Source organism: Periplaneta americana, chromosome 7, assembly GCF_040183065.1.
Source record: "Periplaneta americana isolate PAMFEO1 chromosome 7, P.americana_PAMFEO1_priV1, whole genome shotgun sequence".
In the NCBI taxonomy this organism is placed as follows: Eukaryota; Metazoa; Arthropoda; class Insecta; order Blattodea; family Blattidae; genus Periplaneta; species Periplaneta americana.
Window position 1 is genome coordinate 113,898,051 of NC_091123.1, and position 24,471 is coordinate 113,922,521.

General features: G+C 34.7%; 1 protein-coding gene across 5 annotated transcripts in view; it reads left to right on the forward strand.

Annotated features, from left to right (window-relative positions):
• The window catches only part of LOC138703372 (transmembrane protein 39A), a 42,333-nt gene that overhangs the window by 12,127 nt on the left and 5,735 nt on the right, over positions 1–24,471 (forward strand). For all 5 annotated transcript variants that reach the window (XM_069831191.1, XM_069831194.1, XM_069831195.1 and 2 more), the window contains exons 6-10: positions 399–505; positions 6,043–6,197; positions 13,575–13,672; positions 18,262–18,348; positions 22,449–22,569. In XM_069831191.1, the coding sequence (XP_069687292.1) occupies positions 399–505; positions 6,043–6,197; positions 13,575–13,672; positions 18,262–18,348; positions 22,449–22,569 (568 nt within the window). The remainder of the gene's footprint in view (positions 1–398; positions 506–6,042; positions 6,198–13,574; positions 13,673–18,261; positions 18,349–22,448; positions 22,570–24,471) is intronic.

Genomic DNA, 24,471 nt, shown 5'->3' on the forward strand with positions numbered 1-24,471 from the left:
ATGCAAAGCAAGACCATAAAGAATGATAAAGAATAATGTTGTCATATGGTGCTGCATTACTGTCAATTGAGTTGCACTATCAAATATGCCGGTACTATTGATTATTGAAAGTCGAGTCAATATTTCGGGCTTCATTATCACAAAATTCTCTTGAAAATATTCTATACAAGTGGGATTTTCCTTAAACTGGGTTTCCTTAAAAGTGGGAATTAATTACATTGTTCTTATGGTAATTTGACTAGTACTTAACAGATTATTCTTTAAAAAAAGTAGAATGCTAAAACAGGGTTTTACTGTATGTTGTTGTTGTTATTGTCATCTAATGGTAGGGTGCTTTTTTATGTGTTTATGTTTGCAATAACAAATTTCTTGTATAATATGTTCCTTTTTTTCTGCAGAATATCTGTGTACTTCATATTATTTGGTTTAAGTATAAGTCCGTTCTTTGATGTGACATCATTACCTCCACTTACAAAAGAAGAATGCAAAGGGAGAACAATTACTCGTAAGTTTTAATGCAACTAGGAACTTACTCTGAGATAAAGATGAACGAAATTTTATTTTATATGCCAGTCCAATGCCAAAACCATGAATGAACTAAATTTCGCATTTTCACCTACTGTACTCCAACCACGAGAAAGTCTCTGTGGAATGAAACGGAGTGGGGTAATGCTGTGAATGAATGTTGATTTCATAAGATGTCATAAGGTCACACACGTGGGTACTCGTATCTCTATTGGCTTGCTCTCACAGCACAAACAATAACATTGTTACACACATATTTATACTACCCTAGTTACAAAATTAGATCACGGTTAATCTCCTGGTCTTTTAATCCCTCCCTATAGGAAATAACATATACAGGAGAGGGCATGGTTTTTAAACTAACGTTATAATGATAATATTATCTACTTCGCTCCAATAGATGACGCAATAGTAAGCACATTCCTTTCACGGTTGATCTCCTGGTTGGAGAACAGTAAGTAAACTTTCTGAATCTGTGTGGTGTGTAGATTGTTAAGCCAAAGTAACATAAGTGAAAGTGAATAATCATTCAATTCCGAGTTATTCATAATTCTTAAAACACTTATGTACTTCCAGATTAAAATGTACAATGTCAAAGCAGAGAATGTGGCACATTCGTGATTTTGGCACTGGGCACCATAACAAACTAGTAGGGCAGTATTAACAAATGTGCTACATTCATGATTTGGCATTGGACTTGTAACAGTGGAGCACATTCATAATGTATTTTTACATTTTATTAACACTAGCATCAAAATGACAATAGAAGAAAAAGCACTGATTCATTATGAAAAACTTATTAGATTACCAGGAAACAATTGGCATTCATACAGTCCTCTGTGTAGATTGAAAACTTAAAAAAGTTTCATATCCATTGTTCAAGAATTAAAACAGAAAATCAATATCCCGAATTTAAAAGAAAACCTACAAATTAAACCAAACCCTTTAACTCTATTAAATATAGAATATAATCTAAATTTAACAGAAGAAATACTAAAATCAGAAGTAAACACTGAAATACTAAAACAATTGTCTTTAGAGACGATTAATATTAGGTACCCTCCACAAAACTGGCTTCATTTATACACTGACGGATCCTTAATCTCCAGAGAACAAGGTGCCGGTGCAGGTGTTACGTGCTGTCTCTTCTCACTTTATAGATCTCTTGGGTATGGAACAACAAGTTTTGATGGAGAAATCATTGCAATAAGTGAAAGTCTCAGGAATCTTCTATGCCACATCAATAAATTTAAAAATGCAGTTATATTGTCAGACTCCAAAGCAGCTATTCTATCAATAGTCTCTAAACACACACCTTCATCTCAAACAGCAGAAATAACTAAAATGCTCTCTCAATTAAAATCACTCAACAAAAGAATTGTATTCCAATGGATACCATCCCATTGTGGAATCCTGGGAAACGAGAATGCGGATGCTTTAGCAAAGAAGGGCAGCACTGCTACTTACAGACCTGTTTATAAATCTACATCTGTGAAAAGATTTATTAAATCTACATACTTAGATTTCAACAAACAAAATTTGATAACACAATCCCAAAGGAAAAAATGGAACTCTCTGCATCAAAATCCACAGTTAATTCCCGATTTACCACGAAAATCGTCTGTAGCTGCATTTAGATTGGCAACAGGCCATGATTGTTTGGCCAAACACCTGCATAGAATTGGAATATATCAGTCCCCTAACTGCCCATTGTGCAACTCAAACCAAGAAATGGATTCGGAACACCTCAAAATCTGTGCTTCAGTGGCTGGCCATGATAATATCTTTGAAAAATATTGGAGTGCAAGAGGTCAAATGACTTTATTGTCAAACGCCTGGCATTAGAAAACAACAACAACATTTTATTAACATCAGCAGCAGTGTGTGTATGTGGTGCTATGTTGATCCCTTTATTGTGTTATTAGCATTGTTTCATGTATTTTCAACAAATATACCAATATTTTTTACATTTTAGTAAGTTTACAAGTTGCTTGGCTAGTAAGGCCCAAGATGGAGTTAAATAGAGGTGCAAAATGTGTGGTTTAAACCTTCGTCGTTTTTAAGAAATACAGGCAGATTATTAAAGATTACAGAGTTACTCTATCTTCTTTAAATATGCATGCCGATTATAAGCTTCACATGGAAAAATAAACTCTGTACGAGAGGCTAAGGATGAAGACAAAGCATTATCTTGTCAAGATTTGAAATATTGTTCTTCAGTTTTGAACTACCATCAGTCTTAAATACACCAAAGGGGCAGGCAGGTCCAATGTTTTACCTCCATAAATCGGCTGTTCATAATCTGAGGATATACAATTTGGATATCAGGATGCAAAGTTTTAGCTTACATCTGGGTTGAGACTCAACGTAAAAATGAGACAGTAGAAATTTCTTCCCATGTTTATGACTATGTGATATCTCACTCTAACATGACTGCAGTCTTCATGATGTTAGACAAAATAACTCTGTCTTCATTGGTATCTTCATTCTTTTCCTGAACTAGACCCTTCTTTACAAACCAAAGATTACAGATTTTTTCAGATGGATATATCGAAATTAAATGTGATTCTATATATTCCAAGTTAGAGACGAAATCAAAACATGTTTCAGTTTAGTCCTATAGATGGAAAAAACTAATTTGTACCATCCAAAACAAACCTTCACAGTTTCTTGTGAAAACTATACTTCATGAGGCTTTAAGTTATCTTCGTAAGAAAGATTAAAAAAAAAAAAAAAAAAAAAAAATCCATGACGAAGTGTTTGTTGGTAGAAGTGTCTAAGAACAGAACCAAGACAAATATTTTTTAGAGATAATTCCAAATCTGATTTCCATCAAGTCAATCTGAAGAGACCAAGAGGCAGACCAAGTGAGGGTCCACTCCCAAAAGTCTACAGTGCAAATCTGTCCATTGCTGAAGTCAAGTTCCAGGACCTCAAAGCAATGAGTGAGGATATTGCCCATACTGAGGGAGTACCATGCATGGATCTTACAAGTCATCGAAATACGATAGAAACATTCGTGATGACTTGCTTGAGCCTTAAGCAGATGAGGACTCTAAGTATGAATAGTGATTGTGTTCTTTCTTATTTCTCAGTATTTTCAATACTATTAGTCTTTTCTTTACATGAATAATATTACCGGTATCTTGTTTAATAAAAATTTATCTTTTCTTGAACAAAATAATATTTGTTCCAGTGTATGTACCAATAACAGAATTCTTGAGAAAGTAATCAATCAATCTTCTTAATGTATCCAGCTGTTTGCTGACAACATAAAGTCCACTATAGTCCACTGAGAAAGTAAGAATGAAGACAAAAATTAATATAAAATTAATTTCATAATAATAAATATGTCCCTCATTATCCTTTAAAATACTTTAAAACCATTAATTTCACAATTAGGTTATACAGTCTGCAAACAGAACTTCAAACATTCTTCAATCCTGACATGAAAGGAAAAAATTAATGTGAACAATTATTTAAAATGTCCTTAAAGTATGAAACAAAGGAGGTAATTTGTATGCCCAAAGCAAAGCAAAGCAAAGCAAAGCAAAGCAAAGCAAAAAGCAAAGATGATTATAGTTGCTTGATTTCACATTAATGTCTGCTAATCTTAAAAACCAAATTTGAACTTAGAATACAGGAGCTCTCTTACTCACTTGTTCATTTATATTATTGTATACTGTGTAGTCGGAGATTTGTTATTGCTTTTCAGTGAAATGGCCGACTGTATTGAGTGGTATGTGATGAAGTGTGAAAAATGGTAACCATATACTTCTGAAGCACAGTTTTTTTTTTAATGTATTATAAAAACCTAAATAGTGAAGAATGTGAATGGATGTAGTAAAATATATTTTTAAATTTTTTTGTGAAGCTTATTTACACATGCTTTAATATCTGTGGTAGCCACCGGTATAACTCAGTTGGCTAAGGTGCTTGCCTGCTGATCAAGAGTTGTGCTTGGGCACAGGTTCGATTCCCACTTGAGCTGATTAGTTGCTTGAGTTTTTCTGAGGTTTTCCCCAAAAATAAGGCAAATGTAATGGCAAATCCTCGCCAAATATCATCTTGCTATCACCAATTCCAGTGATGCTAAATAACCTCATACTTGATACAGCGAGGTTAAATAACCAAGTAAAAAGAAAAAAAAATATCTGTGGTCATATCACGTGATTAGGATCCGTTGGTATACCAGTAGGCCTTTGTTACTATTGTTTAGTTCCTGTTTCTGTTGTGTGTTGTAGATGACTTGTGTTCATGTAACTGATTTATATTTTGATAAATGTTTATGATATTGGTGATTGAGGCAGTGATGAATCATGGTATGTAAATTTCCATCTGGCATTTGCCTACGTGACTGAGGGAAACCATGGAAAACTTTAGTCAGATGCAACATTTTAATGTTGCATCTGACTAAAGTTTGGGATGCAACATTTTAACGAGCTGATTTGAATCCAGAAATAGCAAAAGCAATTGCCCTACAAACAATTAATAGAAAATATCCACAAAAGGACTGGTTGTACATTTACACTGATGGATCTCTCATGGATCAAAATGAAGGAGCTGGAACAGGAGCTACTTGCCAATACTTTTCTCTTTATAAAAATGTTGGCAAGTACACAACAAATTTTGATGGCGAAGTTGAAGCCATTTATACATCGCTTCAAAATGTATTTGTTTGGCTAAACCAGTGCAAAAACATAGTCATCCTGTCTGACTCCAAAGCTGCAATCCAGTCCATCAGCTCAACTACATCCCCTAAAATGGAAAAAGTAAAAGAAATTCATTGCATGGTAAAACAAATTCAAATGCTAAATAAAAAAAGTGGTCTTCCAATGGATCCCAGCCCACTGCGGACTGAACAGTAACAAGAAAGCAGATATGTTAGCAAAGAAAGAAACTTATATCAACTTAAAAACAAATTTCAAGTTCCCATATGAATCAATAAAGCGAGTCATAAAGAGAATAAGTTACAGCGAACAGGCAAAACATCAAAATTCAAAATGGAAAGAATCATTCAAAGATCCAAAACTAATTCCTGATCTACCTCGAAAATCTGCCGTGGCCATGTTTAGATTGATTACTGGTCATGATTGCCTCGGTAAACACCTCCATCGTATTGGAGTACTGAATTCACCTAAATGCTTACTGTGCACCAGAGAAGAGGACATGGAGATGGAGCACCTGGCTAATTGTGAAACTCTTAGGACATTTGTGGACCTTCCATCGAAATATTGGGAAGCAAGAAGGATGATGACTTCATTGTTAAATCCAGAGCATTAGATACACACACTTTAGTCAGATTGGTCGCCATGGGATTTGAACTCGGGACCTTTCGAATGTGAGTCTCAAATGCTACCATTTGAGCCAGCTTGCTCGGTAAAAGACATTGTTCACACATTGAAGCTTCTTATTAAAAATAGTTACTTGTGGATGGAAGATGGAAAGTATATGTTGTGGTAAAACTATTTACTTATGAAATATAATTTTATCTAAAGTGTGTATATTCTCTTTCAGTTAAACCACTACACAACTGCTCTATGTCTCCTCAAGCAATTCGAGAGGAAGTAGAAGTACTGAAAACAGATTTCAATAATAGGATGAAACAGATTTTATTCAGTTCCGTTCTAAATGCTTATTATGCTGGTTTTGTACCCTGCTGTTTCGCACAGGTAATTGTTACTGTATATCTGGTAGAAACAATTTTCAATGTAATTTAATTTCATTTACTTGCACCTTGCATCTTAGGTGATAGTTAGTCAATAGAAATTATTTGACAGTGCCATAGAGAAAATATTAATTGTACATTTCTTTCAATGGAAAAATATAAAACATTTGATTATGTTTATGCCAAAACAATGTTACTTGAACAATTATGAGTGTTTATTTAAGTGTAACATTTCATTGTGGGTTGCAGGGAATAGTGAAGTGCATTCCATAACCTGGTCTACTCAAATCCCATCCTCACCTTCCCATGGCGCAACCTGTTTTTAACAAGTGAGGCTTTGGGTCCAAGTCACAGTAATATAATTGTTCCATCAAAATGAAAGAAATGCCATTCCATCATGCTGACTTGCTATGGAATGTATAAGCTTCCCCTAAGCAGGAAAGAGGGAATTTGGTCGCCTGGAGTTGTCTGACAATCCTCCTAGCTGAGTCATATGGACCCGCTAACCAATGTCAGGTGTGGTCCTCCATATAGTTCGAGATGATATATCTTTGTAAATATCTTCTGAATTGAATATGATTACCATATAATAATGCTTCCAACTTTGTGTTGTGGTTGATTATACCGTATATACGGAAATACTCTGTGCCATTGAATAATCTGCACACCCTAATTTCAGGAGAGAGAGAAAAAAAAAGAGAGATGAAGCGGTACCAACCTTTTTTTACAATAATTGCCTTAATCTGCATTTTATTTCATTTAGGAATTATTTCATATATATACAGTGAGGGAACTGGGGAAAAAACCAGAGGCAGTATGCTACCCAGTCACAAAAATGGCAGCAATGGCCACAGTCTTCTATACAGTGAAACCTTTCATTTACAGACATCGAAAGGATGTAACAATCTGTCCGCATCTGGGAGGTGTCCTTTATTGGGAGGGAGTGTATCCCATCACACTTTAAATGAAATGTATTACTGTAGTTTAATTCTAAATATAGTATTCTACAGTAAATTCTTTTCAACATAGAACTACAGTAGATAAGACCGAAAAAGGAAAATACAATACTGTGCCATGCAATTTTATTCTAGGTCTACAGTTACGCAGCACTGTAATTTACAGTTTTAAACTTAACCTTTACGTTCAGGTGCCATGTCTCTCGAAACAGAACAACTGATTGAAGTGAAGAGAATAATCCTACTAATCCTAACATGTGTCGAATTCAATTACACGATCGCAGAAACCTGGACCCATCAGACAGGTTAAATTTTATGACTTCGTTTATCCACCCGCTTCCAGCTAACAAGGGATAGCCGGCTGGGCTAGTGGTAGCCTACGAGACCGTTATTGTCTTCTTTCATGTTAAAGAATTTGTGTGCAGTTCTCAAAACTAAATTTTATATTTTTGTAACACATTAGGTCTTGAAATTTAAGTTCTGTCTGCAGTCAGGAGGTAAAGCAAGCTTTAGGACAGTGTAACAACGTCCGTGTCAGTGTCTGAGAGTGTCTGTAAATGAGAGTTAAATTTATCATTATTTCTGTATTATTTCAGTTGGGACATAAAAATCTGTCCGCATATGAGGAGTGTCCGTATCTTGAAGGTGTCCGTAAGTAGAGGTTTCACTGTACTTGAAATGCTACTGTTGTAAGGATTCCAAGAGTTGACTTATCAAATAAATGGGGTCTAAATACACATTGAATACAATTCCAGAAGGCTGTGGTTTAGATCTATGAAGCAATCAGATAGTACTCTTTACTTTGAAGGAATGTATAAACAAATTTTTACGGATCACATTTTTTCGGTGATGGTATGCCATTTTTCACTAATGGTATGTTTTCTGGCCATAGAAACCAGTGGTATACACACACATATTATACGAGCCCCTGAGGGGCAAAGTGTTATAACTCAAAAATGTATTAATTTTGAGTTACAGCAAGATTCTCGTCTATAAGGTTGTTAGCTATTAATTTTTGAAATAACATAATTTTATGTCAAAAATTAGTCAGTAGAAAGAGCTTAGGTCTTCATTCACAAACTGGAATTACTGTGCCACCAGCGTATTGATAATTATACAGTATGGACACTTTGCATTAGTACCTTTGATGTAGCAGGATTGATTTCAGTCACCTTCAAACCAGTTTGAGCGTGAGATTCTGCTTTCTCCCAGGAATTGGCACTGACATCACACCAGCTAGCAGTCGACACAGTGGAAATATAACACATAAAATTAATACATCTAGATACATTATGTACTGAAATAAAATAAATTGGACCAATGAAATAATAAATCCGTCAATAACTGTAATGTTTAGACTCTAGAGTTCCTTTATACTGAGAGTTGAGACGTTGACCCCAATAACAATTAAAATATGTAATGATTTGATAGAGCTAAAAATGGAAAAACAAAACTCCTATGAAAAGTAAAACCAAATACCTAAAAGACGGGAAAGCCCCAGGCGAAGATAATTTAAATTTCGAGCTTTTTAAATACGCTGGAGAAGAATTTACCTATAGATTTTTATATTTCTTAAACAATATATGGGCAGGATCGAAACCCCCAGAAAGTTGGCAAAAAGCCATTGTAGTACCCATTTATAAGAAAGGAAACAAAAAATTATGTGAAAATTACAGGGGTATAAGTCTTCTCAATTCGGGATATAAGATCTATACAGCCATAATAAAAAATAAACTATCACATCTTTTCGAAGACAAAATCACTGAAGAACAGACTGGATTCCGAAAAGGAAGATCATGTTGTGACAGCTATTTCACCATGAAGATTTTAATTGAAAAGCACAGAGAATTTAATATTCCAACTCACTTGGCTTTTATTGATTTCATAAAAGCATTTGATAGGGTTGATAGAAATAAAATTTTAGGGATTTTATGCTGTGATAATGTGCCAAACCAAATCATTCTCTCCATTTATAATTTATATCAACAAAATGAAATTGGCATAAGAACTGAACGCGGAACTACTAGCTGGACTTCCATAAACCAAGGTGTTAGACAAGGGTGCAGTCTTTCCCCTCTGTTGTTTATTATATATATGAACCATATTTTATACATTTAGAGGCAAAGTCATCATGCTGGAATTCAAATTAATCGAAACACAGTTCTCGATACACTAATGTTTGCCGACGATCAGGTTATTATCGCTAAAACAGAGGATGCTTTACAAAGAGCCATTTATAATTTGCAAATAACCGCCTAAGATTTCAATATGGAAATCTCAAAAGAGAAAACAAAAGTCATGGCATTTTCGGGAGAGAATCCAATTCCAAGTAAGATTGAACATGTTAATTCCTTTAACTATTTAGGTTATTACCTCTCTTACATCACTGATGAAGATATGTCGAACAAAATATCTAAATTTATAAAAATCATTGGCGTAATTAACACCGTCTTCAAATCATCCCATGTTCAGAAACATACAAGGCTAAAGGTATATAAAACACTAGCTCGACCAGTCCTCACTTACGGTAGCGAGGCATGGACAATCAGAAAAGCTGATGAGCAAAGGCTGACGACAGCTGAAATGAGGTTCATGAGACGAATAGCGGGATGCTCTTTGCTGGAACACCGTAAAAATGTGGACATATTGCAGGAACTAAAAATGGATCCTATAGTTAATTTTGTTCAACAATATCGACTTCAGTGGAAAAAACATGTCGAAAGGATGGATCGCACTAGATGGCCTAAACAGATTCTTACTTATGTACCAAGAGGAAAGAGGAAATTGGGAAGACCACGAAAGCACTGGCATGAGACCGTAACAGATCCTATAGGGTCTAATACGTGACGGATATGATGATGATGATGATGATGATGATGATGATGATGATGATGATGATGATGATGATGATGATGATATACCTATATTATAGTGTGTACAAATATTAAACGAATTTAATACATAATTTTATAATGTATTATATTATTATATAATATAATTTATTATATATAAAATATAAAAAATTATTATTACAACTAGTTTGTCACTGAGAAATAAGGAAAAGCTGTTAACTTGAATTCATTTGAAGCAAAGCATTACTGGATTATGCAATAAGGTAGGTGATGTTTGGATCCTGTGTCTCAACTCTATTCTCAATTATTATCTTAGTGTGTGCTCGATTACACTAACCTCTTGCGCATGAAAGTGGAACTAAATGCCGGCGTACAGAGAAACAATACACAGGAAAATTCGCTCAGTGTCCATTCTACATAATTCCTATTCGCTGGTGCCATTACCGGTGTAGTGGTATACCTCACAATGTGTGCTTGTAGCTTCCGTGCCAGTTGTGTAGTATCAGTGTTACTGTTAGGTTAAAGTTCTGTTTATTTACATCTACAGAATCGTTCATTATTGAAGAATCAGGGAGAAAAAAGCTCTTGGTTCATAAAATGATCCAAGAGGTTTTTTCTTTATCTTGAATCCTGGAAAAGTGTATCATCAAGAGAAACTGAACAAAGAAATTAAACTGTTCAGCTGGCTGAAGTTCAGTGGACTAGGTTTAGTAAAGATCATGATTTGAAAATTAGCGATTGAGTTAATTTCTCGTGATTGTACCATGGGGAAAGAAACAGAGAAAGATCTCGCGGATTAATAAACTTAGCTCATTTAGTAAAACTGTATGATTCGCTTAGGCCAGTGACGAGTACATAGAAGAAGCACATGGTTCAGCTTCTTAAGTGGATATCCCTAAACCAGCATCTTGGATTACAAACACTAGATGAATTATTATACTCAGAGCCACTTTCGGATTTTGAAAATAGTTCTGAAGAAGATTAATGTAGGAGATCTCCGCATCCTTTGTTTTCATTAAAATTACGTTAGTAAGTTTTCGTATTATTTACGTTTGCAAAAAAAGTTAAAAATACCTTTGAGTTCTGTCATTAACATATTCTGTTACTTCAGAGTTGATGATTGAAAATGGAGTTTCTTTGTGATTAACAAAATAAAGAGGTGTTTCGTTATTGTAAAAAATATTTTTATCGAAGTTCAACTGCCCAATCTCATCCCCTCCTCCTTGGTTAAGAGGTGCAAATGGATAAAAAAAAATATTTACATTTAAAATATACCGGTAGTAAATGTAAAAAATAAAAATGTAAGACTCGGTAGGAGAATACTGTGAACAATGTTATTGTGAGAAATAGTGGTATACAGGTTGAGTCGTAATTATGTGCTATGAAGTATTGCAGAGTATTCTATACAAAACAAACATATTTTGTCATACAAACGTATAGCCAGTACTGAATTATTATCAAGATATGGCAACATCACGTTATTTCAAAGCTAGTCTACCGATTACTTACTGCTTTTAAGGAACCCGGAGGTTCATTGCCGCTCTCACACTGGTCCCTATCCTGAGCAAGATTAATCCAGTCTCTATCATCATATCCCACCTCCCTCAAATCCATTTTAATATCTTCCCATCTACGTCTCGGCCTCCCCAAAGGTCTTTTTCCCTCCGGCCTCCCAACTAACACTATATGCATTTCTGGATTCGCCCATACATGCTACATGCCCAGCCCATCTCAAACGTCTGGATTTAATGTTCCTAATTATGTCAGGTGAAGTTTACCAATTACCCATGACTAAAATCGGAACTAACAGTCGGTATTGTTTTGTGTTAAAAAGAGATGTATTCATAGTTGGCCATGTCTTGTAGTTATGGTGATGTTTTGTTGATTCATGATGTTGAGTATTGTAACTGAGATTAGTGTTATTTTTACTTTACTGAATTGCATAACATAACAGTTGGCACTAATACAGAAGGGGGAACCATACAGTGAAGTGACTGATTTGATCTTGATTCATGGTGAAGTAAGAATTCTGCTGCTCGCATATATGCTGAGTGTTTTTCTGTCTGACGACACCCAACTCTAAAAACATTTGTAGCAGTGGAACGTCGCCTTAGGGAAATCGATAGCTTTGCACCTGTGATAAACAGTGCCAGTAGACATGTATGGAATGAAAATGCAGCTGATCGACAATAACACTAATCTCAGTTACAATACTCAACATCATTCGAATCAACGAAACATCATAACTACAAGACATGGCCAACTATGAATACATCTCTTTTTAACCACAAAACAACACCGACTGTTAGTTCCGATTCTAGCCACGGGTAATTGGTAGACTAGCTTTGAAAGAACGCAGTGTTGCCATATCTTGATAACAATGCAGTATCGGCTATACATTTAAATGACAAAATATGTTTGTTTTGGTGTATAGAATATTCTGCAACACTTTATAGTACATAATTACGACTCATTCTGTATGTAATTGAGTTTTACCACTTTACCACAGTTCCATCTAGTCTTTTATCGGAGAAGTGGTACCTTGTGTTTCAGACCGAATCTATCAGCTTTTCAAGGAAGAAAAAGTACAATTTCGATACCATATAATATGTTGCAAATATTTTTTGATGAAAATTAGGAAAATTTATGGAAAAAATTAAGGACGATTTTTAAATGCAAGCAAACACAAAATCTTAAATTCCTGAATTTTACATAAATTAGCATTGTACCATTTGACCTCTCAATGGTTCATATATGTGTATATAATTTAACTAGTGTAGGTGACAGTAGGCAGTCTTGTCTGACTCCTGTAATGATTTGTTTTGAATTTGACATTTTAAAATTTACTTTTATTTTTATTAAATTGTTGTAGTTTGATATAATTCTATTATGTTACGGCATGTATTTCTAAGTATTTTAAATGGTAAAGATCTTTTTACAGTGTCATATGGTTTTACGAAGTCAAAAAGGTCAATCAATCAGTAATATGTCATTTATTATTACGGGGCAATGGAATAATGGAACAATAAACTGTCTTATTGGTTTTTCCCCCTCGAATTATATGTTCTTTGACAACCCTGTGGTTTGACAATGAGTGTGTGAATGAAATGACTAACATCTCCACTTCAGGAGTGTCCTTGTACATACTCAAATGATTTAGACTGTAATTACATAATTTTATTATGTATATATGCGTCATATTTTTTTCTCGTTGTATTGAACAGTTTCATAATTGTTACGAAAATTATTTTAAAGTACCTTTCCATTTGGACAGTACTTACAACTGATTTTATGCAATTTGATTTCAGTCACTTTCATAAAATTATAAGGTGTAAAGTGAAGTTAATAAAACAGCTGTAAATGACTTCACTAATTTAACTATAGTGAGACACAAAAGCTAGAGTCCATTTTCTGTTTAAAGTAGTACAAAATACTGAACAACACTAGTTTATTATGTAGTATTCCTTTATGTAATACGAAACTTCAGTTCTGTGTAAAGTATTTAATATGTTATTCATTATTTTTATTCTTTGTTTCGGAATTTTTTCTAAAACGTGTATCTCTTGTTTATAGAGCTTCCTGTACTATGATGTTTACTGGGCAACTCAGCATCTGGCATTTGTATGGCTTGGATGTTTCACAATGTATATCGTGCATTGTTATCCTGTGAAGTAAGTATGTTTCTAAAACTATATTTAAAAATATTTTGACACTTTCTAGAATATCTTATGCAATTAATTTTCAGATTACAAAGATATAAACTTTGTATAATTCTTTGGAGACAGATAAATATTTATAAATTTTTGCCCTATGCGTACTTTTTAGCATGTGTGCTTGCATGTAATACATGAAACTGCTTATATCCTGTGGGGTATTTATCACTATTCTGCACCTTCTACAAGTCCTCTCTCTCTCTCTCTCTTTTTTTTTAATATGGAGGAGGGCCCAAAGGCTTGCACAGCAGCCTTAGGTTCATTGTGCTTACTATTCCTTTTTGTGGAAATGATTGTTGAAATCTGAATAGTCATCTTCTTGTAATTGTTGTGAGTCAGATATGTGGTGTCATATGGTCGATTCTAACCATTTAGGCTCAAGGTCCAGTGAAGTCCCGCTATAGTGCACTTTCACCATGTAGCATACTATACTTTCTAATACTGATGCCATACGTATGCTAGTCACAATACAACATCCAGCTGCACCATATTAGTAGACAGTGTTGAAATGATAATATTGAATTGAGATGGAGAGGACAATGGAATATTGAAAGGAATTGGAAGAACCTGGAGAAAACCCTCAGGAACTTTGATTTTGTCCAATATAAGTACGACTGCACCATCACCCCTTTGTGAAAATCCCATTTTTGTATTTTTTTCTGTTGGCATCAAATATCTTAATATGCCACTGCACAGTGGGTCAAAACGCAAGTCTAGCTGGACAAAATTAATAACTTATATTCCATTCAACAGATTTTCATGAACTTTTACATATGAGTTACAGGCAGTATATATTTTTGTGTACGAACTCTCATTACATTTGTGTAAGAAGAACTACCCCTTTATAGGGGGTGGTTATAAACAAAATTAATAACTTTTCTGCTACCAAACAGATTTTCATGATATTTTGTACAGAAGTTACAGGTAGCATATACTTTTTACATAAAACTCTCATTATTTTGTATAAGAGGAACCATCCCTGTTTATAAAAAATTAATTACTTTTCTCTTATCTATCAGATTTTCATCAAAATTTATACAGAAGTTATAGGGAGCATATATTGTTTATGTACAAACTCGCATTACGTTTGTGTTATAGAACTATCCCTTTAGAGGGATGGTTTTAGAGAAAATTAATTACTTTTCTCCTACATAAAAGATTTTCATGAAACCTTGTACAGAAGTTACAGGTAGCATACATTTTTTGTGTACAAGTTCTCATTCCGTTTATGTGGGAGGAATTACCCATTTATAAGGGATGGTTTTAGACAAAATTAATAACTTTTCTGTCTAACAGATTTTCTTCAAAACTTGTACAGGAGTTACAAATAGCATATATATATATATATATATATGCTGCCGAACTGCTGCATGAACTACGGACTGTAACGTGTCCAGTTGGATATATGCACAGGAACGTACAATGGATTCTCATAACTCATCCAATGCGCGTGACTTTTGACGATAGACTTTTTTGGGCCACTCTGTATATATGTAATTTGACTTTCAATTATACTAACTTCCCTTCTCATCAATTCGGTAGTTTCCTTTCGAACAAATTTAACTACTTGGTTTTTGTTGTGAGTGTGCAGAGACAATAGATTGAATATCCCTTCTTTTAGATCTACTAAATTATATTTTCACAGAATAGCTTCCTGGGTCTTCCTAGAGAAGAGGTGGAAGAGGTAAGATATAGCTCCTGTTTTTCTAGAGAGTACTGCATCATATACTGATTTAGATAATATTATTTTTTTGTTCAGTCAATCAGAATACTTAATACGAAATTTTTCTTTATGTCTATGAATCTGCTTCCACTGATGGCTAAATTATCTACAAAACCTTTCAGATCCCTTTCTAAATATTGTTCTACACCTTCAGAACATTCCTATATTCCTATTTTTGTTTTCATGTAGTTAGTAAGCATTTCTTTTTACAGAATTTTCGAGTCCAGTTTTTCAAATAGCTTTAACTGCGTGATAACAGGTTGTGCACTGACCTCTAAAATGTAAAATAACTAAGTAAGTTGCAAAAATGTGCAAATAATTTGATACTTACTGTAAACTAGAGATCTTGTAATACATTTTAGATCAATTTAGATCGTGACATGACATGGCACAGTACAGTATGTTAAAAGTCTTGTCAAAGACATTAAATGTGAAATAATTGTTAAGTTTCTTCTAGAAATAATGTTACTAAAATTATTGAATACCTATTGTAAATAATTACTGAAACTGCTTAAAATATAAATTTCCAAACTTTCTGCTACATGCTCTATATCAAAATACCACAATAAACATTCAGATAACACAAATACAAGCACAGACATCCATCCTGTAAATGACTGTGAGTTGGTGTAAACAATACATAGCTCAGATTGGGGCTGTGCTGTGTTGTCAATATTGCACTGAGATGCGTTTCTAGTGCAGAGAATTTAGGAACAGTTAGTTACTTGTGAATAATATACACAGAATAAATCATGATTTTTTGATGATGAAGAAAAATACTTCACTCTCTGCGTCATAATCCACAGTTAATTCCCGATTTACCACGAAAATCGTCTGTAGCTGCATTTAGATTGGCAACAGGCCATGACTGTTTGGCCAAACACCTGTATAGAATTGGAATATATCAGTCCCGTAACTGCCCATTGTGCAATTCAAACCAAGAAATGGATTCGGAACACTTCAAAATCTGTGCTTCAGTGGCTGACCATGATAATATCTTTGAAAAATAATGGAGTACTAGAGGTAAAATGACTGTCAAACGCCTGGCATTAGAAAACAACAACAACCTTTGTCCAGCCAAATTCGTAATTTGATCCACTGTACACTGTAAGGCTTTAATTTCTAATCTTTTCAGGAAGATTTCATCAGCATTCCTGCTCTCTCTATTATCAAAGTTCTTTCGTGTTGCAATCTTAATATTCTCCTACTTCTCTGTAGTCAGTCCATTTCTACAGAATTGAATTGCTGCTGTTATGTGGAGAGAATTCATCCTTCACTTCCATAAATTAAATACTTCGCTGTAGTTGTTTAAAAATAGTTGTCTGTGTATGTTTTAATATGTCTCTTCTCCATGGAACATCTTTCAGAGGTCATATTGCTACTATTGCCTTCTTTTATTCTGTGTGGAATATCATTATAATGGAGTTTTTGTGTAAAATGTATTGGTTGTATTTTTAAAAGTGAAGTATAACATTTGAACTATGAGTGAAAGACGAACAGTTAAGTACCTGCCATAAGGGCCAGGGGAAGAAAACGGTTTTGAACTTCCAATTAATTTTCACTATGAAGATTTTAAGAACGAATTTTATACAAGTGGTATTTCGATTCTTGTTATTTCAATAATGCATCCTTCCAATAGGCAGTTTCTTCTCAGCCAGTGACCCAGCTAGTTTTTGTTTTCTCTTCCTAATCAGTTTCAGCATTATTCTTTCTTCATCCACTCTTTCCAACATAGCTTCGTTTCTTATTATGTCTGTTCATTTCACATGCTTCATTCTTCTCCATATCCAGATTTCAAATACTTCTATTCGCTTCTCTTCACTTCATCGTAATTTCCAGGTTTCTGCCCCATACAATGCAACACTCCACACAAAGCACTTCACCAGTCTCTTCTTTAGTTCTTTTTCCAGAGTCCGCAGAAGATGCTCCTTTTTCTATTAAAAGCTTCCTTTACCATTGCTATCCTCCTTTTGACTTCTTGGCCACAGCTCATGTTACATCCGAAGCATTTGAAGCTATCCACTTGCTCTACTGCCTCATTTATAATTCGCAAGTTTACCTTCTTTACTTTTCCTATAACCATGATCTTCGTCATGTTTGCATTTATCTTCACTCCATACTGCTCACAGCTGTCATTTAGCTCCTGTAGCATATCCCTTAGTATATCTCCTCTTCTGCTTACAACGCCATATCATCAGAAAATCTTATGCACTTTATTCTTCTTTCTTCTACTATCACTCCTCCCATGTTCTGAAAACAGTTCTTCACTAAATCCTCCAAGTAGATGTTGAACAGAGTAGGTGATAAAGGGCATCCTTGATGTACTCTTCTCCCTATTTTGCTCCCTTCTGACATTTCTTCTCCCATCCTGACTTTGACTCGTTATTTCATATGAAGGTTACTGAACATCCTTCTTTCTTTCCAATCCACGCCAGTTTTCTTTAGGATTCCCATTAGTTTATTCCAATTCATTCTGTGAAACGCCTTTTCTAGGTCCACAAATACTATATACACTTCTTCATTCTTCTCTAGGTATCTTTTGCCGATTGTCCATAGCAGTCTAATTGGATCTCTCATATCTTTTTCCTTCCTGAAGCTAAACTGCTCTTCTTCCAACTGTTCTTCCATCTTAGAATATAAACATGGATTCTGTATTCGCAGGAGAATCTTTGCCAAGTGTGATATCAAAATACTATATAATTTGTTAAATTTTATACTTTCAACTAAAAAAGTGATGCAGTTTTAGCATCTTCTTTTTCTTTTTCGAGTAGGCCTACATATTTATCTAAATGGTTTTATCTAAATATTTTATATTATATTGCAGATACTGTGATGTTTTACACCGTGCAGCATTACACTTAGGACGATGGGCTAGAATTGAAGGTCGAACGTCACATATACCAACTCACATGTGAGTATAATTAAATTTGGGAAGTTTGTAAACAAATAATAAACTCAGGAAAGGTGTAGCTTGAACTTTGCCCATTGATCGTGCAATAGGTGCCACAGTAATAGAGGAAATGAAAACCAAAGGAAATGGTTTACCAGTCGCTTGCCAGAGCCTTCAGGTCCTCAGACAAACACTTTTTGGTATCAAAAACGAACTCTCACTGAACTAGACAAAGCCAACGAAAGCGAAAGTATTTGTATGGAGGGGGAAATAAAGGATTATAGGTGGAGGATGACATAAACGCTCCCTAAGGTGTAAGCTTAAAAGTAGTATAGGAATCAACGATCTTTTAGAGTGATAAGGATAGAATTAGGATGGGAGTAGCTAGTTGTGAAGAAAGGAAAGCGTAGCCATTATACTAGTGATGAATAAGAAATCTCGCAGTATTTCGAAGGTTGACTCCACCTTCGTCTTCAGGATAACAGGAGGATGAGGATGATGTCATGTTTCATGTGGTTCATGGATAGGTTACCTTTCTCATTCTCTATTTTTTGATCACTTGCAGACTAAGGTAAAGCCAATCTTCGAACATTATGAAATTCTTACCTCACCAGCAATGGTAGAAGTCAAAGCTATATCTCTTCTGAATAATCTGTTATTACTTTCTCCCTCATTAAAACTTAAATGTTCACTTATTTTTAATTTATTATATTGTATATTATACATATATAAAGTTATTCAAAAGTAAGTTCCCTTTTTGAAATGGTAATAAGTTCGTCAAATTTTGAGAATTCACAAAAATAAAAACACCAATTTGTTCGTAAAGAAATGGGATTTTATCATCATCATTGTTCTTGCAGGTATTAGGCCTAGTGGCCTGTTCCGGTCTCTGTCCATCTTTTCAGGGGGTGTCCCAAAGATCGTCTTCCATGTGGTATATAGCGGAGAATTTGTCTTGGGAGTCTGGAGCGATCCATCCTATTAACATGGTTAAGCCATTTTTGTCTATAGATTTTATTAAAACATGAAAAAATTAAATGACCATCACCGTGTTGTTCATTAAGAAATAGTTTTTCTTCTATGCTATTAGTAAGCACATTCCTAGGGATGTTTTCAATGACATCCGGTATTGGTTGTTTCATTTCCTCACATGTAGTAGGTCTACTAAAGAATACCTTTTAATGCTGGTATTGCAAAGTCTTGCAACATTTGAAAATATCGCTGCCCGGTTACTGTCACTGTTTCTGTTTATCCGTTTTCAATTTCTTCATAGAAATACGGTTCTGTTATGAAATGTGACGTAAAACCACATCATACAGTAACCTTGTAAAGGTAAAACCATTGTAAAAATTATTAAAATCACTTTCCTACTGCCTCTGTATTCTGAACAACAATTATTGTTTATACAAGCATGACACAGTTACCACAGCAAAGAAACGCGCATCAATAAGAACCCCAAACTTTCTAAACAGTAATGGTACCTACAATATATGAAACCAAACTGCTTATATGTACAGAAGATATAGTTGTTTCAAAATGGGAATTTACTTTTGAATAACCTTATATGTATTCTATTTTTTCAGCGTTCATTTATTATAAACAGACAACTCGAGAGTTTAATTTTGTAACAATAAATTCAATGATGTAGAGATGATTATTTATAATATACACTAACAGTCAAAAGTTTTCGATCACCTATCACAACTATGGATTTGTGATTAAAACAGGGATTTCGTTTTGAATATTGTATCATATCATAATGCTAGAGAGAGAAAATATTTATTTTGTTCGTACATTGAAATAAAGTATATAGTTGTTTTCATAGCTGATCAAAAACTTTAGACTGGTAGTGTATATTGAGACGCAATATTTGCAATCCTGTTTCTTAGGTCATAACATTTAATCCAAACTTTTTAAAAACTGACAGACTGAAGTTAGCAATAAAATTGTACAACAAGTATCGAATAGAATACCTATAACTTTCCGGCTGTCAATACCATAATTATTTTTCATGTAGTCACAGCAAGGTTCGTAGTGCTTTTCTTCTTCATGTCTACTTCATTCAACCAGGTTTACAGATCTTTCGAACCATACACTTGGATCCATGATGTAAATTTTGTTGTTCTCTCTCTCTTTCTATCTCTCCCAATTATAACCACATCTGCTCTTTTAATTGAACCTGTGCTCGAAGAGCATGTAACTTCCTTGTAGATCTCATATTTCTTAGTCATCTTGGAAGAATTAACAATGGAACTTCTTATTCTGTGATACCTGTTTCTCAGAAATTAATCTTCTTTACAAAAACCAAGTACATGAGAAGCTGTTACTGTAGATTAGTGGGTAGTGTGTTGGACTATAATCCTTTGGACCTGGGTTTGATTTCCAATGAATCCCTGATTTATTACTTGTGTCTGGCAAGCCCGTAGTCCAGGTAACACAGGAGTTTTTTTCGTAAGCTCTGGTTTTCCTGTGGCATTCCACCAAATCTCCATTGTCATCCCATCTCATCGTGGATATAGTGTAGACCAGCCTCCTATGGCGGATCCTGTGCATCGACTCTGTTGATACTGGCTTCATATGGGTGAATGACAAAGAGTGAAATGCCTGCCATTAGTAAAAAACAATATATGAGCAAGGTTTCTATTTCTCTCCAAGCTCTCCAGCAGTTTATTTGTTTACTTGGCTTCTGCCAGGAACATTTCTGATGGCAGTTACATTTATTGATTTAGAGTACCTTAATATTATTGAGAAGACGATAAGCGAATTTTGATTGTAATCTACGAATTTGCTTTAGGCTATTCTGCAAAATTTGTAACACTGAGTAATCTGTTGATAATCTGAGCAAAAAAAAAAAAATCCCTGAACACTTTTCATTATTTATAACTGCTTCTGATCTATTTTTGTTTCATTTAAAAAACAATGGACAATTTAATTCAAAACACAATTCATTCCTCCTAACCACGTATGGGAATTTCAATCTAATTCTGATTGATTGTAATTTGTTTATACTATGTGAATTTTGAATTCTGTCTTCCTTCTCTATAATCTGAATTTTTGGTAATTCGAGCCTCTGTCCCATCCAACTTGAATTATCGAGAATCTACTGTGTACTTAATTCCAAATGGCCTTTAAGGAACCTGGAGGTTCATTGCCGCCCTCACATAAGCCTGCTGCCAATCCCTAGCCCAAGCAAGATTAATTTAGTCTTTAGCATCATATCCCAATTTCCTCAAATCCATTTTAATATTATCCTTCCATCTATGTCTCAGCCTTCCCAAAGTCTTTCTCCCTCAGATCTCCCAACTAACACACTATATGCATTTCTGTTTCCACTCATACGTGCTACATGCTCTGCCCATCTCAAAAGTCTGAATTTAATGTTCCTAATTATGTCAGGTGAAGAATACAGTGCAGTTCTGCGTTGTATAACTTCATTCTACTGTAACTTCTTCCCTCTTACTCCCAAATATTTTCCTAAGCAGTATTTTTTTATTTATTTTATTTATTTATTATTTATTTATTTAACCTGGTAGAGATAAGGCCATCAGGCCTTCTTTTCCCCTCTACCAGGGGATACAGTATCTACTGTGTATATATAATTTTTTCTTCCTCCTCCTCCTGTAATGGTTTACTTTTGGTTGTTTATGTCGTTTATTTTTTGTTGTCTATTATTAAGTGCTTTGAATTTGGTATCTATACTTTTTAAGTTACCTCTGATAGAGATTCTAACTGATCTGTACATCTATTATCCAACAGTAGATCTCACTTGACGATATGTGTCAGAGGAAGAACAATTGTTTGCATACATCTGAAGTCTGATTAGTGTAATATGTGTAGTCGGTCATGTATACAATAGAGGGGGAAAGGAACTGGCCATCCTATTCCATTATCTCCTGGCCTAGTTGCTCATGAGTTATGCTTTATTGGTATCAGACCTGTTTTTGGACAGTTGACTAAACAACAACTTTGTGAGAATGAGGTTAAATAGATTTTATTATTTATGGCTAGTTATAAGTACATTGATTCTTTGGCTTTACTGCCATTTGTATTGTCACAGAATAAATATATTTCTCTGGGATATCTCCAAACTGGATAGTAAAAATTCTGTTTCTTTGATGCAGGTGGGCTGATTCTACATTGTGGCATCAGGGTGCTCTTGTGAAACACTGCAAGGAATTATATAAGGCAGAAGGTATTTCAAATGCTGCTGAACCAGGAAACCAGACTCATGCTAGATTTTATGTAAGTATTGGACTGGTTATAGATTCATTAAAATTCAGCTAGTATTCATTGTAATGGCAAATAGTTCCGGTCTCCTTGGGTGATTTATAGTTTGTGAATAGAGTTGAGTATGTATTTAATGCATGTTTACATAACCTTATGGCTTGTAGCAAACGTCCAACTGCAATGCACACACCCCAGGTTTTTTATAGTAGTTAGAATTCAAGAGTCTATTTAGGTAGTCTTTATTTTAACCATCTCCGCTACTGCAATACTATTACCATCATTGTCACCATCAACAAAGCCACCTACGTAGCTCAGTTGGCAGAGGTGCTTGTCTACTGATCTGGAGCTGTCCTTTTTTATTTTTTATTTTTATTTTTAGTATTTATTTATTTAACCTGGTAGAGATAAGGCCGTCAGGCATTCTCTGCCCCTCTACCAGGGGATTACAAATATAACATGAACAATAAAATTACAATTATTGTCCTTGGACATGGCTTAGATTCCCTTTTGGGGTGATTCAGGTTGGATTGTACACGACAGACAGACAGGCATACATACATACATAGAAATAGATGGCATTCCCAAAACCACTTTTTTGATAACAGGGATGCTAAAATCTTGAAATCAGTTTTTGCAGCATCACAATACTTTCTGTTTATATATGTTGTTGTTGTTGTTGTTCTTGTTCCAATGTCTCGCATCTAGCAATGAAACCATTAGCATTCGTGCTCTCCAATACTTCTGGGCTACAGTATCTTCTGGGGTGTAAGGGATAGTGATGCGTCTCCTATAGCCTCTCCTATCCAAATCCCAACCTCTACCTGCTCGTGGTACACCCTGCTTTATCGAATGAGGATATGGGGACCGAGTAACAGCGGTATAACTGTATCATCTCAATGGAGGAAATGCCATTAAATATTCTAATAAATCGCTGGCCTGTCATGGCATGGAAGGACGTCCCCCAAGTGGTGGATGGGGGAAGGTCGTAGATTTACTTATGTAATCCTCCCAGCTAGGTCCGAGGGACCCAATGACCAAAGACGGATGCGTTCCTCCATTCATATTGGGGGTTTTTTTCGAGCAATGTAACTGCCAAAATGTAAAACTGGTGCCCGGTAAAAACAGTTATGATCCTACCAAAAGATCATGAGAATGTGTCCTAAGTTTCAAGATTCCGGAGGTAAAACTGTCCCCTATCAGATCTCCAGGTGGGGACAACTTTAGACACATCTCATCGAGGAAACTCTGTTTATATATTGTATAATGAGAAAGTAAAAAATATGTTTAACATTCTGCCACAGTTTTAAAAATATTACATTACTACAGTAATAATGTGACGAGAACTTCTGATACTCAAAATGGGACACTTGCTAATACCACAGTTTTGCAGAAAACTTCCTCTCTTAGTCGTACAACATTCAGTACCCGAAGTAGAATTTAATTCTTTAATTTTAAACTAATGTGAACACAATGCAGCATAACTATTTAAGATTTATCACATATAAATAAAATTGAAAACCGGACGTAATAAAGATTGTAAGTGCCAAAGAGAAAATCCTTAGAAAACAGAGCTTCCCTGTGCAACTAGTAATATCATATATTTTGCACATATATCCTCCTAAGTCCTGAAATATAGTATACTATACCATACTTCATACATGATTATGATATAAGATGTATGTGCAGAGACTCGAAGTACAGTATAATATACCTGCATTTGTGCCATAACTGTAACCTGCAGAATTTTTTCAGCATTTTTCCTCGTGTCAGTGACTTTCTTTTTTTTGAAGTGTAGAATTATATAGAACTTTAAACATAAAAAGGAAAGGGCAAAGGACAAATTTTACAGTCCATACAAAAGAAACCAAATGACCTGGAAATGTACAAAAACTTGCCCAGACATGTTCAAACATATTT